Below are 17,716 nucleotides of genomic sequence, written 5' to 3'. Positions count from 1 at the left end.
CTTTCTTGCTGCCCCTGAACTTCGCCCTAGGCCGGTCGGAAGCCCGTCTCTACTGTATATCAACCGGATAACCGAGGACAGATTGCCAATCGAGTATCGCTACAACTCCTAAGCGTCAATTACCCTAGTCGCAGATGGCAAATAGCAGTAACGAGAAGCGCTCTACATGGAGGAGACAGTGTCGAGATGCCCTTGCTACCCATATCTGTAAGTTTGCGGCGTCTTGACTGGGCCTCACACTGACCCCTTGACCGCAGATGATCGCCTTGGCGTTGTGGTCGACCCGGCCCAGGTTCGACTCCAACCGTCTCCGGATGATGGATATGCATGGTCTATCGCGGAACCAATGGCCTTCTTGCTGAAATCACCTCTCAGCAGCAGCAGCGTGAAAAACTTACAAATAATCTGCAAAGAACTTGGCTACTCACTAGAAGCAACTACGCCTACCGACGGATTTCAAACAAGGACTGAGACGAATCACACTAGGGGAGACGTACGTTAAGTATTTCCACTCTGGCTATTCTGCTACTAACGGATTCGGAGTCGCAGACCCTCAATAGAGACCAGGAAGTGAATAGCTCCTTCACCTCGAGAATACGCGATCTTGAGTCTGCTAATAGTGAGCTCCACGATGAGCTGGACTGTCTGCGGACGACGCTTGAAGAGTCTAAAAGCGAGAGAGAAGACCTGCAAGTTCGGATAAGTGACCTCGAAAACGAAATAGAGACAATGCGGTCTCAAAATCGCTCAATGAAGGGTGATTTGACCCGTACCGCCAATGTTCTCTCGAATGCTCTCCAATTATTGCAGGTATACCAAGAAGAAATCTAACGGAAGATTCGATTTATGTGAGCGCCAGAAGAACATGAGTTGCTATAGCGCGTCCCGACTAGTCGCTAGAGATTGGAAGTCGAGCTATGCTCTCAGACTCGCTTGAAATTTGCGTGCGTGCTTAAAATATCTACACCGCGATATGGCTTTCACGTCCTCTATTAGCATCCTCCTTGTAAAATCCTCCAACCTACTATAGTAAATGAGAGCCTTGCCATTGAACGATAGCAAGATCCATACTTTTGCAATCCTAACTGTGATAGCGACGTTCATAGTGTTTAAGACTCCACTCGGTTTTGAAAATTCTCCGATAATCAGGTTGTAGACACTAAAATAAGCCCTGCTCAGTGAAGCGAGAATCTAGCGATGAGAATTGCTGAGAAGGTGTTGGAGCGAAGCCAAAGCTCTGTCTGTGGTCCCCCGCGGTAGACATGGCAAGGCTGGGACGACCTGTATCTGCGACTATACGGCTATGGGACGAATAAGTTGCCACATGATGCACAGTAAGAGAAGGCCCGGGCAGGGGCAATGTGCGTCCATCCGCTCTCACTGTATGGTTCATGTTGATGACTGGAGATAGGTCCGGTATCGGCAATTTTGGTAGTACTGATAGACCCATCAAACAATCCGTATGGCCCAAAGCTTCTCCTGGGACCGACCGATAGCCTGCCCAGCATGACAGTGCCTTTTTTTCATCCGAGTTACCTCCAGGACACCCCAGAAACACCAAGTGCTATACATTCCTCGTGAATTCAGTGGTTACAAACGATTGTCAGCGTACGGGAAACCCTGAGGCTTATCGCCAAGGATGGTCAGAGTCTCTCTTCCACCTGGGGCTACCTGAATAAACACCGACCACAGAAGCTGCTTGGGTTTTTGAGATATGCCTGGGGAGATGAAGGTGATCTCATCAACGAAAACGAGTCATCAAGGCAAGCTCTTCAAGAAACAGATGCCAGCCGGCTCTGTGACGTCGACCTCCCAGGAGAATGTCGGCTTCATGAGGCATACCTTCCATTTCTGAATCTCACCCATCAATGCGCTCAGTTTGTAGACAGCGAAGCTGTCTTTCCATTCTTACACTTGGAGGGAGATTCAACCGTGGAGCAACTAATTTCAAATTGGCTTTTCCTTCACACCTCTCTTGGTGTGAGAAAAGACGAAGATCTTGACTTTTTACTCGACATCTTGAAGTGGTTGAAAACTTCAGACCCTGATGCAAGTCGTATCAGTGAATTTGAGCATACTTTCAGCTTCTATAGTGCCATACATTCCAAGTTAGTTGGCACCAGAGACAAAGTGGTGTTGAGAGAGCGCATCAGGTATGTGCGCACATCAACCAACACTATTGATAAGACTCCTCCTAATTTTTCACATCAGGTCATTTTTCCAAAGTGATGCCTACATATTTGTTCCTCAATTTGCTGAGGCTAGCATCTCGAGTGCAACCTGGACCAAACCCGAGCTTTGTCTCTGGCGAGCACCCCAGAATTTAATCAGCAGATATCCAATTGAGCCAATTTACCAGCACTGTGTCGTTGATGAGACCCAACTATCATATATTTCGGTTGTTCTGATTTTCCAATAGGCCCCGATGTCCTTCTGCCGTCCGTGGCTGATGGTCCATCTCGGATGATTTGTAGTCCTGCAGGGGACAAGGTAGGTCAAGGACTCCTTCGTTGGGATAAACAGGGGAATCAAAGGAGTTCCGGTCATAAGAAACAATAACGGAGTCACCGATCAAGTGATACGAGCTCTCACACTTGCTTTGGGGGCAGTCCTTCAGCTCAGGCAGCTTTGTATCTGGAGCCTTGGCCTCTTGTCTGAGCTCGCTTAGCCAGCATGATAAGTTTACTCTTCCTTGGAGCTCGCGGCAGCCACAAATAGTAGCTAGGAAATATGCCTTCTCTTCAATCATCACATCGCTCACTTGCAACCCTTGTCGCTGTCTTTTCCTCATCTATTTTAGAACTGTCTTCCTAATACTGGGGGCTTTACGCTTCGTCGTTCGAGAAAGCCCTTTGTTTTCACGGCGGAGGCTGAGATATTTTTCTCTTCGACTCAAGATTTTCGAGACCGTGCTACAGCTACAGCATTATTTTAGGAAAGAGCATAAAAGGGGGCATGAATAACGAGTAACAACTGACGTTCTATCCACATCGAACACTTCTGTTCAAACAGAGAGGTCAGTAAACCCATTAGTCGGATTAAATGTAGAGGTCAGGAGTGTTAGGCCTACTACCGATAGCAGTATTCGTTGCACGGTGCTTTTCATAGTATGAACAAATCTGACGTCGGTCGTCATCGCTGAGCGTTCGTCGCGGCTTTTTAGTGGCAAAGAAGAAGAGTGGACAAGCTGCTCTGATTTTATTGAGCCTGGTTGAAGCTGCGGCATGCAGTACCAGGAATACACCGGCGTTGCTAATGAAGTCGACGGGTACAATGGCGTTGTTAACCCCCCATGCGTGATGATATTCGAGGCTAAAGTGTAGTCGAGGTCGTTATATTTTGGGACCGAGATCGAGTGCTCTGCATAGCTCACACTCTCCTCGAAACATTGCCAAGATAGAACATAATCATGCGAGACTTGCTGGACTTTGGTTCCTGTTGCAGGCAGGTCTTCCATGGAGTGGACTTGAACGGACGCCATGCTAGAGCCTTGACGAGGTAGAAATAGAAATTTGGAGGGTGTAGGGAGAGGAATAACAGCCGCCTCGGGAGGGTCAGTTAACCGAGTGTCCCGGCCAGATGTTCGGCCACAGGTAAAGTTCATGCCTAGTCAGAGTCACACAAACAATGTTGTCGGCTACGCAAAATAATCCCGGCAGCTCCAGGATCCAGACCTGCATTAGCACCAAACTAGAAAGGTAGCATAGCCGAAGCATGGCGGGAAAAGTACGGTGGAACAAGAAGCTGCGGAGGACCGGAGGCCCGTGCGGTCGCCAGCGTTTTGAGGCGTGACCGTTGGTTTCAGACAATCCCCGGAACTCCTACTGCTCGCAACCCAAAAACAAGAGTTTTCATTCTGCGAAATCTATTGTACTGAAATGTTCTGTAATGGTCAGACTCCTAGGAACCATATTGTGGAGGCTGATCGTCGAGTGGGGCCCACGCGACTAGACTGTGCGAACGCTGATCTCGTAGTCGCAGCCTTAACTGCTTAATGCCAATCCAGCGATTCTGGACTTCCCGCCGGTTAGTGATTTCTCACTGACTCGATGCGTTTGGACCTACTTTGGAAAGTACTGCAGTCCAGGGGGTGCTTATACCCCAGACTACTCCTGCATGTGATTCGAGATTTCTTGGCGAGGAGCTTGCGCGTATAATTTTTGTACCCATGCCGTATCATGCACTGTCCTCAACGCTATCTTTTAATCGAAATGGCCACCACCGTACCGATTCACAGCGGAGACAAAGGTATGTCCATGCCATGTACTTATGGCATTTCGTCTTTCTCCCATAATATGATGAGCTAATATGTCATCCCCTTTAGGTGTCAGAAACATACCTTCATTGAGAGAGTTTGCCCTCTCTAGATGTTTGCTAGGCCCAGCAGCGGTCATGTGTCTTGAGGGTTTTTCCCCCATCGTGGGTTTTCCCTCTCTCTCTCTTCTTCCTTCTCCCTAGACTTCCCAATCCCAGTTGTCTCGCCTCCAGATTGCTTCCTTGCCTTGTAGACCTGTAGGTCTATCAGGTTATGAGCCCGATCGCAATAGTGAGGCCTGAATTTGTGAAAACCACAAGTTCTCAAATTTCCAATCACGAAGTTCACCAAATTCGGCTGTGGAAGCCATAATCACCAAAATCACCAGATCACCAAATACAAATCAACAAATTCAACCAGGCTGTGGAAGCCAGAAACTCATCAAATCAACAAATTCAACCAGGCTGTGGAAGCCAAATTCAATATCACCAAAAGAAAAGACGCGTCTGTTGATGTTTGCTAGGACCACCACAACATCAACATCTCTCACTTCAAACCACACCACAACACAACAACACCACAATCCCCCACAAACCTCCCTTCTTACCAAATTCCATCCCCAAATCCTATCCAAATCACCAAATCATCAAATTTACCCAAACCTCAATCACATTCCCAAATACCAACCATGGCTGAAGAAGATCTCGGCCAAGCGGCCGGGGTTGAAGAATTCCCTGCATCTCGTGAGGACTACAGCAAATTCTTTACCCTGAAATCCCGAGGCCAGCCAGTGAACCAACTTACTGGCGCCCCCAAAGAATTCACCCTCAACCCACTTGAATTGTTGGAAAGAACAGAAGACTTCGAGGACTGGTTCAGAGATGCATGCCAAATCCTTAAAAAGAAAGGACTCCATCGCCTCGTTGACCCAAAATGTGACAGGCCCAAAGTGACATCTGACGAAGCAGAAACTTGGGTCGAACACTCCCATGCCATACAGATATGGCTCCAACAATCTATCTCGAAGGACATCGATGCGATGGTCAAAGCTATGAGATTCCGATGCGAATTCGCTGATGAATATGTCATTAGCTTGAAAAAGGCCCTCCATACCACCGGCTTCATTCCCAGCAAAAAGAAGGTGACCAGGGTTCTACGAACCTACCGAGCTGACTACCCATCGGCAATCGATTTTGTGCATGAATTTCGCAGTGCCTACACCAAAGCAACGGAAGAAGTCCAACTTGCCCCAGGCATGATCGTTTCCCTACTTCTTGATGAATTGCAAAGTGATATCCCAACCTTTGTGGCTGCCAGACTAGCAGATTATTCCAACAGATACGAAAACATTGCAAAGATCACAGCACCAGACCTTTTCCGAACCTTCACTAAGGTAATCCATGAACTGGAAATTGTGAATTACCAATTCTCGAGCGTCACAACCACGACAACCGGAAAATCTTCAAAACCCTCGTCAGACAAACATGAATACCTCCCGTTGAAGCATATGCCTCCGAGAGGTAAATCGCCATGGGAATGGGCAAAAGAATGGACTGAAGGCCCAAATCAGGTTGCCCCGAACGGTAACTGCTTCTTTTGCGGAAGAAAAGGCCATGCCACCAAGGACTGCGCCCATTTGGTCATTACATCGCGAACCCCAGATTGGAAGCCTGTCAAAGGTATCTGGGTGAATGCCCCATGGAGGAACATGGACAATCCAAATGGACTACCGCCAGAAGGGTGGACCACAATGTACAATAACAGAATCAAGAAGAACGGGGGTAACACCCAGAATTCCACCCAAACCTTCCAAAATCCTCAGAAGAGCCAACAAAATCCAACAATGCCAATTTCTATTGGAAAGAATGATGGGAACAAGAATTCGATCACCTCAAAGGGGGCCCAACCCCAATCCTAACCATAGAAGGGATCTTGAAGAGGAAGATACCAATACGGGAGGCAATGCGGACAATAATGCGAGCGCAAATATGGCAATGCAGGCTAGTGAAGAAGAAGATGAGTACTACTACGCCCTCACAGCAGTAGAATTCGACTTCGCCGACCGCCCAGATCCCCAGCTTGCTATGGCCTCAATCAAAAGAAACCCCTCTACTGAGTGGATCGTTGACTCAGGTGCATCACGCTCGATTTGTGTTGATGGAAATGCAATTGTGAAATTCCAAAGTGACCCACATGGCTATCAATGCCAGACCTCTGATGGAAGAACTGTCAAATCTCTTGGAAAAGCGATCGCTCGAATTGAATTGATCCTCCAGAAGGCACCAAAACCCTTGATGTACAATGCGAATACATGCCAATGGGTGACTTTAACCTCCTGTCCACGACCCAAATGTACAAGGACCACAAAATGGGCTGGAAAGACTGGGAGAATATTTTGTCAACCCAGATGATGAACAAAAGATCATGGCATACGCATACAGGAAACGAGGTGTCCCATTTCTGAAGGCCACTTCAATCAAACCATCCATGGCGTACGAAAAGAAGGCCCCCCAATTGTAGCGACCGCATATTCCTTTGCCACAATTTCACCAGAAGTAGCCCATTGCCGTCTAGGTCATGTTGGACAGCCCACCGCAAAAATCAACCATCACAAAATCGGTGAGGAGGTCTATGGTGACGAACATTTCAATTGTGAAGCTTGCAAGATTGCAAAATCCAAGAGGATCGTATCCCACACAAACCAGACACGCTCTGAGATACCATGGGAATTCATCCACATTGATATCCAGCCATGCACTCCCCTTGGAATCGGGAATGTATCACACGTCCTAATCGTAGTTGACGATGCCACCAGGTTCAGATGGGCTATTCCAATGAAGACAAAAGGCCAAGCCTCGGATGTCCTAATCCAAATGCTGAAGCGTATCTTCACTTCCACTGGCACTTGGCCTTCCGAAATCCGCACAGATGGAGACAGAAGTTTCTTCAAATTCAAAGAATGGGCTGAGCAGAAGGGTTGCACTTTCTCAATAAGCGCCCCTTACACCCATGAACAAAATGGTGTTGCTGAAAGCTCTGGACATCTCATCATGCAGGGGGCCCGAACCCTCATGGTAGCTACGCCCCAAGCTCCCGCATTTTTGTGGCCTGAAGCTGTGGTTACTACTGCCTACATCATGAACCGAATCCGCAAACCAAATGAAAAATTATCCCCTTTGGAAAGATGGAATGAGTACTGGCATGATACCAATGGCTCCAGGGTGAAGCAACCAATCGATTTGGGGTTTTTACGCATCTGGTATTCCAAAGCCTATGTCCATATTCCAAAAGAACAACGAACCCAAGGACAAAAGATGGCCCCGAGGGCATGGATTGGATACCTGGTTGGATATGATGGTGAGAATGGCCACCAATACAGGATTTACGACCCATGCAAGAGAAAAGTCATGATCAGAAGAGATGTGGACTTTTGGGAAGAACCATCCACACTGCCATTGGACCTAGATGATCGAATTGAACAGATTATGCAAGAAAGGCTCCATGATATGAAGATCCAAAATGTCAAAAAGACAACCGACATAACCGTGAAACGATCAAATGGGCCTACCCAAAATACTACCCGCGCGGATGACGACCACCATGAAGATCCCGACCGCAACACCCACTCCAATATGAGCCCAGATACCCACGAAGAAATCCAAATTTCACAAACTTCCCATGCTCCAAAAATTCCACCTCTCCAACAGGAAAGAGGAAGGGGACATGATCTTCCACCTCCTCAAGTCCAATTCCCAAAAGACCCAGAATTGCGCGAGGGACGAATTTTTCCCCAACCCGCTCCAATCCTCCAAGTGTGCTACCAACCATGCCAGAGGACCAAAATATCCCAATTTTACAACCTTCCCAACATCGCAAAATTTTACCGATACAACCGAGGAAAAGAGCCCCTGATACTCGACCGGATCCTGAAATCCAAATCCCTAGAGACCCAATTCCTAACCAGGGAGGAATTTTTTCACGCTGGAACCCGAATAGTCCAATCCCGTCAATTGAGAGAAGGACTATACCAGGACAATTCCCACCCACACCAGAATCTGACCCAAATCCTACCATTGAAAAGTCTAAGACACCATCCAATCAATTCAACCACAAACTCCCCCTCCAGTAGTAATTCCTCAGAGGTTCCGTAGCCACCGATGTCACAAGCTTCATCAGCGGACCCTATCGACACTATCACGACAAATCACCAGATTTCACGAGCGACCGGAGACGCTCCATCTCTCCAGTAAGAAGAAGTTCGCGGAGACATGTCCCGAGCAACTTATGGAAGGTATGGTCAGATACACTGCAAAAGGACCAGTTGAAGAAGATCATGAAGAAGAACAAAGGAAGTTCATGTTTCGCTGCATCTACCGAAGACAACTCAATTGGACCTGGCATATCAAGCACAGCCACTGAGATAATACGGTCGGCAATGGTCAAAATCCCTCAAACCCATAGGGAAGCCATGAAATCCCAATTCGCCGACCAATGGCTTGAAGCTGAAGAGACCCAATTAAAGAATTTGAAGCATCCAACACAATGACCTTGGTGACTGAACCCCCAAAAGGTACCAAAATCCTCCCAGGCAAATGGGTCTACGACATCAAACAAGATACCGAAGGGTATGTCTTGGAATTCCGAGCCAGATGGGTCGTATGTGGCAACCGCCAAAGTCCTGGCGTAGACTTCCAACCTGACGAAAGATATGCCCCGGTTGTCTCAGATGCGTCAGCCAATTGTTTATTACCATGGCGCTATCCGCAATTGGAAAAGGAACAGTGGGATGTAATTGGAGCCTACCTCAATGCCGCGATAGACAACCGCATCATATTCATGAAACAACCAACTGGACATGAACAATTTGGCCCAAAAGGTGAAGACCTTGCGTGTGTACTCAACCAGCGCTCTATGGATTGCGACAAGCAGGGCATCTATGGCATGAACTTTTAAGATGACCTGTCTAGCCTAGGCCTTTCCAATCCCCTCTGAACCATGCATCTTTACCAACAAGGACCATACCATATTTGTCATGATCTACGTGGACGATATCCTGCAACTGGACATGAGGATCAATTGAACTCATGAAAAAGGGCCTCTCGAACAAAAGAAAGCTGAAGACCCTCCCATTCAAAAGATTCTTGGATGTGATGTGATTGAAGAACCCTCTGGCTGCATCTTTATGAGCCAACAGGCTTATTTGACAAATTTAATCCATGATGAGGGCTATGAAAATTGCAATCCTTCGCCAATTCCAATGAATCCCTCTTGGAAAATCCCCCATCAAATGATCTAACAGAGGATAACGCATTCGATCAGGGTGCCTATGCCAAAATGATGGGAAAGATCGGTTGGCTCTCAATCAAAATGCGCCCGGATATTGCAGCGACCGTGTCCAAACTACAGCGCCGCAACGCACACCCGAGAAAGATGATATGGTGGCGTACAAAGTTTTGTTGCAATACCTTGCAGGCACCACAAATTTAGGAATCCCATTTGGAAAAGAACCCTCAAAGGGTCTGGAAGGATTTGTCGACTCATCGTACGCTGATGCAGAGGATGGAAAATCTACCGAAGCATACATTTGGTTCTTTGCTGGTGCCCCAATCTCATGGAGCTCAAAAAGACAAGACATCGTGGCAGCCTCATCGACTATGGCCGAATACTGTGCCCTTGCGACCGCAGCGAAAGAGGGACTTTACCTTGCCAAAATTGCTGCTGACCTTTTACTTATGCCCCCATTGAACCAAGATGAAGAATTCGACAAAAATATCCCAATCACCCTATTTTGTGATTCCGACAATGCCATCACGACCGTCATGAACCCCAAAGTCAGCCCAAAAATTATCCTGGATCAGCACGAGATACCATTTGATCAGAGACCTCATTAAAAAGAACCTCATCCAACTGACCAGTATCCCGAGCAAGGACAATGCCGCTGACATGCTTACCAAAACCAAGCCCAATGGGATTTTTCAAAATGATCGTACCAGATTATTGCGCATGAGAGATCCTAACTAACCCTCCCCTTCCAAATTTTATTATGTCACACCACCATGTTGTTATTATTCACATTGCTGCTGGTCCTGGGGGGGGTGAGAGAGTTTGCCCTCTCCAGATGTTTGCTAGGCCCAGCAGCGGTCATGTGTCTTGAGGGTTTTTCCCCCATCGTGGGTTTTCCTTCTCTCTCTCTTCTTCCTTCTCCCTAGACTTCCCAATCCCAGTTGTCTCGCCTCCAGATTGCTTCCTTGCCTTGTAGACCTGTAGGTCTATCATTCATGTTCATCTTTGAGCTCAGAACAGACACTGGTGGACGACTCTACGGTATCCCCACATAAGCAAATCGCCGGGAATGAAGAAAGCTTGCAGGACAAAGCAATATGTTGGCGACCTAAGAAGCTCTTGGATCAAAGACACAGGCCACATTCACTTTTCTTCAAATATTGTCTCTTCAACGAGGAATATGCCCAATTGAATAGATTGGAACCGCCTTCCCAACGACACGGTTTACCAGACTCAAAGTTCAGGGAGCTCAGTCGGTCTCAGATTTTGGAAGAGGCCCCCAGGACAATTGCAAGGAAGCTCTCCGAAAGCAGCTTGGAAGAGTTCAGGAAGGTTTTCTATAACGAGTTTATACGGGGAGCCTTTCTTGAAGCTTTTGGCATTTCATCGGACTTCATTGACTCCTTCTTTTTCAAATACAAACACCTAGAGGCGAGAATGTATTCCATCTTTATCGGAGCACCAGTCAAACGGTTATCTGACATCTTGAAAGTAAGCCATCTTTGCTCTCGTTGCCCAATCTGCCCTGAAATGAAGTATTCTGATAGCATGCAGGAACTCAAAGAACACGAGGCTGACCCTTTCGTGTACGCCGCAATTGAACACGCCTTGGAAAGAGTGAATTCACGAAGAAAAGGACGGGTCGGCTTAAGATACGTCAAGTCACAAGATCTTACGCAAAGTCTTGATACGCAACTAAGGAAATCACTCCATCTTATCGCAAAGCCCTTCACAGAGCTCCTGTCCAAGCCCGACACCGCCCAAAATATTCTGGAAGAGCTCGAGGTTTTGCGGACTCGCTTCTATAACTTCTACATGTCTCTCAATGTCGACTGGAGTTGCCCACTGGATACCAAAAACGACCTGTTAGAGCAAATTCGATGGGTGGATATCCCCACTATGGCCAGAGCTATCTCCAAAAAGGCCAAAGCTTTATTTTCCGAGTACCTTCGGTCTGCTTTTACAAGAGAGGGTGACGAGGCGCGGTCTATCCTGAACAAGGAATGGGACCTTCTTAGCAAAGGAGTGAAGGAGATTGTGGCTGCGAACATCGGTCTCTGTTCTCAGGTTGACACCCTTGCGAACGTGAGCTAGAGCATTGCCCCTAACTATGGATATTGTTGTTGATTTCTAACATTTCTGACAGTGTCTATACCGTTTTCGCAATTATTATTCCCTGACAGCTGTCATCCAGGGTATCCAAGCAAGTGGCTACAGGACTGTGGCCCTAGAAACTTTCGGCTACCTTCTCAATCCAAAGGACGATTACAGACATTACCTAATGGAAATGAACATGGAGGGCGCACTGCATTTCCTCTTCCCTGTCCTACTTCAATATCAACGAGGCGAGCCAATGTTCACAGAGATGGCCATTGGTGCATTCAAATTCTACACCTTGGACGCTTATCAGTCAACACCTGGAATGCAATTCAGCCCATTGGATATTGCAACAGCTGCTACGAAGGCTACCTGCTCCACGGGTTACAAGAAGCCATCACTTGATTGTCCTTTTGTCAGTTGCTTCTTTGTTGGCTTCGGGTCTTAGACTGTACTTCCTGTTCCTTGCTGTATTATACTATTGCATTTCTATTGAGCATAATTCGAACCCAAAGTACAGTGACTCCCCACTGAGACGTATGCAGCCAACTAGGTTATACCCAATGTTTACTTTGCCAAGATGTAGTCAGGTCGAGACAAGTGGTAAGATTTTAAGCTAACAAATCCTCAAATTCACGACTAAAGAAGCATTCATCCAGTCTAGCCCTCCAATTCAACCAGCTATCACCGTCAGAGTCCTCCGAGGCATAATGCCTGAGAGAGTTTGCCCTCTCCAGATGTTTGCTAGGCCCAGCAGCGGTCATGTGTCTTGAGGGTTTTTCCCCCATCGTGGGTTTTCCTTCTCTCTCTCTTCTTCCTTCTCCCTAGACTTCCCAATCCCAGTTGTCTCACCTCCAGATTGCTTCCTTGCCTTGTAGACCTGTAGGTCTATCGGGTTATGAGCCCGATCGCAATAGTGAGGCCTGAATTTGTGAAAACCACAAGTTCTCAAATTTTCAATCGCCAAATTCATCAAATTCGGCTGTGGAAGCCATAATCACCAAAATCACCAAATTCAAATTACCAAATTCAATACAAATCAACAAATCCAACCAGGCTGTGGAAGCCAGAAACTCATCAAATACAACAAATTCAACCAGGCTGTGGAAGCCAAATTCAATATTAACAAAAAGAAAAGACGCGTCTGTTGATGTTTGCTAGGACCACCACAACATCAACATCTTTCACTTCAGACCCCACCACAACAACATCAACAACACACTAACACCACACATCCCCCACAAACCTTCCTTCTTACCAAAGTCCATCTCCAAATCCTACCTAAATCATCAAATTTACCCAAACCTCCATCATCATATTCCTAAATACCAACTATAGCTGAAGAAGACCTTGGCCAAGCGGCCGGTGTTAAGGAATTCCCTGCATCTCGCGAGGACTACAGCAAGTTCTTTACCTGAAATCCCGAGGCTAGCTAGTGAACTAACTTACTGGCGCCCCTAAAGAATTCACCCTTAACCTACTTGAAATGTTGGAAAGAACAGAAGACTTCGAGGACTGGTTCAGAGATGTATGCTAAATCCTTAAAAAGAAAGGACTCCATCGTCTCGTTGACCTAAAATTTGATATGCCCAAAGTGACATCTGACGAAGCAGAAACTTGGGTCAAACACTCCCATGCCATATAGATGTGGCTCCAACAGTCTATTTCGAAGGATATCGATGCAATGGTTAAAGCTATGAGATTCCGATGCAAATTCGCTGATGAATATGTTATTGGCTTGAAAAAGGCCCTCTATACCACCGGCTTTATTCCTAGCAAAAAGAAGGTGACCATGTGACGGGCCAGAGCCCGGTGGTAAACCATGTGCCATGGCCTTCGGATATCGTCTTAGTAGAAGGATTCTGAGCGATTCCATCACGAGGTTCTAGAGGACTCCATGCATAAGGGATCGACACTCTTAAGGACCGCGACTACTTCTGTCCTTTCTTCTTTCTTTCCTCCAGATTGTTGTAAACTGCATGTGGCCTAGTACAATTGAATCAATTCTGCTACAGCCCTTCACAGACCAGGGTTCTACGAACCTACTGAGCTGACTACCTATCGGTAATCGATTTTGTGCATGAATTTCGTAGTGCCTACACCAAAGCAACGAAAGAAGTCCAACTTGCCCTAGGTATGATCGTTTCCCTACTTCTTGATGAATTACAAAGTGATATCCTAACCTTTGTGGCTGCTAGACTAGCAGACTATTCTAACAGATACGAAAATATTGCAAAGATTACCGCCCTAGACCTTTTCCGAACCTTCACTAAGGTAATCTATGAACTGGAAATTGTGAATGACCAATTCTCGAGCGTTATAACTGTTACGGCGCAAGTCATACTTGGTGACTCAAGACGATTCACGGTCGAATCTACCCCGCGTCGCCTTAGGGTAACAACCCCATGAAAGGGCTCTATGTGGGGCGACGGGGACTCGGTACGCGGAACCTCTATGTATATATTGTGGAAACTAGTGGAGTCTACCCGGACCCCAAGATTCAGTCTTTGAAATCAGACCCCATAGACTTGGACACTCTGCCTAGCCAACAGGTTCTCTGTCCTGTGATACAGACCCCCTAACAATAACCACGATAACCGGAAAATCCTCAAAACTCTCGTCAGACAAATATAAATACCTCCCGTTGAAGTATATGCCTCCGAGAGGTAAATCGCTACAGGAATGGGCAAAAGAATGGACTGAAGGCCTAAATTAGGTTGCTCCGAACCGTAACTGTCTCTTTTGCGGAAGAAAAGGCCATGCTACTAAGGACTGCGCCTATTTGGTTATTATATCGCGAACCCTAGATTGGAAGCCTATCAAAGGTATCTGGGTGAATGCCCTATAGAGGAACATAGACAATCTAAATGGACCACCGCCAGAAGGGTGGACCATAATGTACAACAACAGAATCAAGAAGAACGGAGGTAACACCCAGAATTCCACCTAAACCTCCCAAAATCCTTAGAAAAACCAACAAAATCCAACAATGCCAATTTCTATTAGAAAGAATAATGGGAACAAGAATTCGATCACCTTAAAGGGAACCTAATCCCAATTCTAACTATATAGAAGGGATCTTAAAGAGGAAGACAGCAATACGGGCGATAATGCGGTCCTGTTCGTGTCGGTTAGCCGCAGGCTGTTTCCGGCTCCTGCCCTGAATGTCTTTGCCTTGGTTCCCCTGGGGTACGCCCAAGTATACCGAAACGCACGTGACAACGCTAATCCTTAGTGTCCGTAGATGATTGGCTCACGGTCGTCACTCAAATAGCTGCTGTGACGGCAGGAGCGGTTTTGCGTTTGTTTCATGTATTCGCATGTAGTCCGCAGAATTACGGGACCAGGTGACCGCTGACTAACGAGGGCGGTAACACCGGGAAGTGAACCCCGCTTCAGTAGCCTGCCGATCTTAGTCTTTTCATCATCCTTTCCATCCTTTCCATTTGTTGATGCGTTCTTTTTGTGGAGCTGTTCCTTGTAATTCCATCCCCTAACCTCGAGGGTTTGTCCGAGGCGTAGGGTTTCTTGGCGTAGAGCCGTTATTGAGGCTTCGCCTTTCACTGCGGCCCCCGCGCTTCTTTGAGGTCCGTAACACGCTGCCAAGACCGTAGCGTGGATATTCTATTGGGGTACTGTAGTCCCGCTGAGTAGATAACCTCTACGATAGAATCCTCTCCCATCAGAAAGATCTCAATCTTCACAGGTCAGGTACACTATTTCCAAAATCACTTATAGTTCCTCGCCTTAATAACCTAGCTCTAGTTAAGGAGCTGGTCGTCAGGCATTTCTGCCTTGCAGACCGCCTACCAATTTGCTTGATAAGGTTATAATTTGCCATTTCAACCATGGTATGAAGTAGACTACCAGATACGAACGACAGTTCACCTTTATCTAATGCTCATACTAACGTCATTATTACAGAGACCCCATGAAATCTTTTATATAGCTCACGATGACTTTCAAAAATCGGTTTGCACCTTTTACTGTACAAACTACAATCAGACTGAAGACTATGGGACAAGAATCCAGTCCAGAATTTGAGAAAGTGATTGGACATCATTTCCATGACCAAGGATTGCTGGAAGAGGCTTTAGAAGAGTCAGGGCTATCATCAGCAGGAAATGAGCGGCTCGCCTTAGTAGGAGACAAAATACTCGCCCTTATGCTGCTTCGTCGTTGGTATCGTGAAGGCAACACCACAGGTATGTTTACCTCTTCAAGATTTGACATCAGGCTAATATAAACAGAGCAAGGGACAAGTCTGCTTCAGACTTACGCCTGCAACAAGCAGCTAGCCTCTATGGCTAGAGTCTTGGATTTGCAGAGATTTATCCACCAAAGACCAGACCTAGAAAGGCATGTGCCAGATAGCACATTGGCCACCACCATGGAAGCTATTCTTGGTGCAGTTTGGGTTGATTCCAACGAAGATGTACAGCAGGTAAATGAAGTCATGGAGAAAATCGGCTTGTATCCATCCTCTGGCCGCATCTCTACCTAATGTGCGGGGTCATACACAGGTGACAGCTGATTTGTTCACGCATTAATTCAGTATCTGTCTAGTTACTACGCATCGTCGACAATGAGGATTTGATGAATCTCTTGTGATTTAAAAATACTTGAAAAATGACTCAATACACTAGTACATTCAGTACAATGCCAGCACAAGCGGAAATTGAATGGCTGTGACCGAGTCCGGTTGGCAGTGCGGAAAGCTTTTGCGCAGATTATGTAGTAACCGCGGGAGGAGACACGGTGGTTTCTCGAAGTACGGGGTACTATTCTTCGCTGATACAGTATACTGTAGCAGATGCAATTGGTAAAAGGCGCACGCTAACGTCTTGGCGGTGGGGCGGGAAAGTGTGATACATGTTCTGCTAGATTGTCCTTCACTCCGAGATCTACGCCGAGAGCTCCGGGGGAAGGTCGGGGACGCGTTTAACAGCATGATAACCTTATTGGGAGGATCTGGAGAAAGGGGAACTGCTTCACGTGCTAAGACGGTGGAGGCTGTCTTGGACTTCGCTGAAGCGTCACAGCGATTTCAAAGCCGCGCGCCATGAGGGCAGCAAGACAAGCAATAAGGGCTACTAGGCCACGGCAGGCCCCGACGAGGCTCTAAGTTCGTTTTGGAAGTGGTACACGAAACATGTATTCTAGATGTATATATAATTGTGGTAGCCTGCATATCACTTCGGTGAGGGGTCAGGGTAAATGAATTACACACACACACACACACACACACACACACATACTGTAAACGTTGAGTGGGAAGTCTGCATGTTTCAAAGCTTGAATGGGTGAGGAAAGAGCAACTCTTAAATCACTGTGGAATAGGTTTCCCTGCGGCCCGCCCCAAGCTCAGCCACGGTTAGTGTCCGCAGGGGAGTCTTGCCAAACAACGACCGACGAATAGGAGGCCACTGCAGTAGTGACTCAGATCACTCTCGATCGTGACCCGCTTCAGCAGGCAATGAGCCTAGTTGACCAATGGAGTGAGGTGTCTTCGCCCACTGCGGTCGGCAGTGGGTGGGTCACGTCACTCCTGCAGTGACCCACTTCCGCAGCAGGCAACGAGACCACGGCCTCTGGTCTTGACTCCCTGGTCTTCCTGGACTCCCTAGTCTTGTTGGACCTCCATTTCATACGACGCCCTCTTCCACAAAGAGCCTATTGCACATAGAGCCCTGTATGCCTTGTGCGTTTTCATGACTAGGCTAGGACTAGGACGACCGTTATAGGAAGGGTGCAGTACGAAGAGGGGCTTCATATGACGTCGTCTTTCTTATCTGGCATTTGCTCTTTGGTTAGACGTCACAGGACTAAATTGCTCTCAAGAGGATTCGCTCAAGAGGATAAAGGCGGTGTAGAATTTGGTGTGAAATGTGGTGTAACACCTGATGTGGCCCGAGACTAGGACCTGAGAGAGTTGGGAAGCACACTGCGTTCCCATTGGGCCAGTAACTAATATACTCTGAGCACGTCCGGGCGCTAACCCAAATGGGAAGGGAGATTTCTAGCAGGGCCGCCATGATCGGAATTTTATTTTTCCTCTTGCCTTGGCTTTTTTGACCCCTT

At 47.1% G+C, this 17,716-nt stretch overlaps 7 protein-coding genes across 7 annotated transcripts; 6 read left to right on the top strand and 1 right to left on the bottom strand.

The window, feature by feature from the left end:
- Window positions 1–134: 134 nt before the first annotated feature.
- Window positions 135–831, top strand: POX_f07399 (uncharacterized protein; the record flags this gene model as incomplete). Its single annotated transcript, XM_050116202.1, has 3 exons — window positions 135–207; window positions 258–493; window positions 544–831. 3 exons carry the CDS (start codon window positions 135–137, stop codon window positions 829–831), a joined length of 597 nt encoding a protein of 198 aa, XP_049966341.1.
- Window positions 832–4,943: 4,112 nt separating this feature from the next.
- POX_f07398 (uncharacterized protein) lies at window positions 4,944–8,406 on the top strand (the record flags this gene model as incomplete). Its single annotated transcript, XM_050116201.1, has 3 exons — window positions 4,944–6,036; window positions 6,194–6,576; window positions 6,844–8,406. The coding sequence occupies 3 exons, from the start codon at window positions 4,944–4,946 to the stop codon at window positions 8,404–8,406; spliced, it is 3,039 nt and encodes a 1,012-aa protein (XP_049966340.1).
- A 391-nt stretch (window positions 8,407–8,797) lies between these two features.
- Window positions 8,798–10,146, top strand: POX_f07397 (uncharacterized protein; the record flags this gene model as incomplete). Its single annotated transcript, XM_050116200.1, has 2 exons — window positions 8,798–9,131; window positions 9,575–10,146. 2 exons carry the CDS (start codon window positions 8,798–8,800, stop codon window positions 10,144–10,146), a joined length of 906 nt encoding a protein of 301 aa, XP_049966339.1.
- Window positions 10,147–10,975: 829 nt separating this feature from the next.
- On the top strand, window positions 10,976–12,083 carry POX_f07396 (uncharacterized protein; the record flags this gene model as incomplete). The annotated part of the gene is made up of 3 exons (XM_050116199.1): window positions 10,976–11,029; window positions 11,093–11,623; window positions 11,685–12,083. The coding sequence occupies 3 exons, from the start codon at window positions 10,976–10,978 to the stop codon at window positions 12,081–12,083; spliced, it is 984 nt and encodes a 327-aa protein (XP_049966338.1).
- Window positions 12,084–14,040: 1,957 nt separating this feature from the next.
- POX_f07395 (uncharacterized protein) lies at window positions 14,041–14,217 on the top strand (the record flags this gene model as incomplete). The annotated part of the gene is made up of 1 exon (XM_050116198.1): window positions 14,041–14,217. One exon carries the CDS (start codon window positions 14,041–14,043, stop codon window positions 14,215–14,217), a length of 177 nt encoding a protein of 58 aa, XP_049966337.1.
- A 1,373-nt stretch (window positions 14,218–15,590) lies between these two features.
- On the top strand, window positions 15,591–15,881 carry POX_f07394 (uncharacterized protein; the record flags this gene model as incomplete). The annotated part of the gene is made up of 1 exon (XM_050116197.1): window positions 15,591–15,881. One exon carries the CDS (start codon window positions 15,591–15,593, stop codon window positions 15,879–15,881), a length of 291 nt encoding a protein of 96 aa, XP_049966336.1.
- Window positions 15,882–17,258: 1,377 nt separating this feature from the next.
- Window positions 17,259–17,408, bottom strand: POX_f07393 (uncharacterized protein; the record flags this gene model as incomplete). Its single annotated transcript, XM_050116196.1, has 1 exon — window positions 17,259–17,408. One exon carries the CDS (start codon window positions 17,406–17,408, stop codon window positions 17,259–17,261), a length of 150 nt encoding a protein of 49 aa, XP_049966335.1.
- Window positions 17,409–17,716: the final 308 nt, after the last annotated feature.

This window comes from Penicillium oxalicum, chromosome VI (assembly GCF_001723175.1).
Source record: "Penicillium oxalicum strain HP7-1 chromosome VI, whole genome shotgun sequence".
In the NCBI taxonomy this organism is placed as follows: Eukaryota; Fungi; Ascomycota; class Eurotiomycetes; order Eurotiales; family Aspergillaceae; genus Penicillium; species Penicillium oxalicum.
The sequence above is the reverse complement of the archived record's forward strand: the minus strand, read 5'-3'. Positions and strand labels throughout refer to the sequence as shown.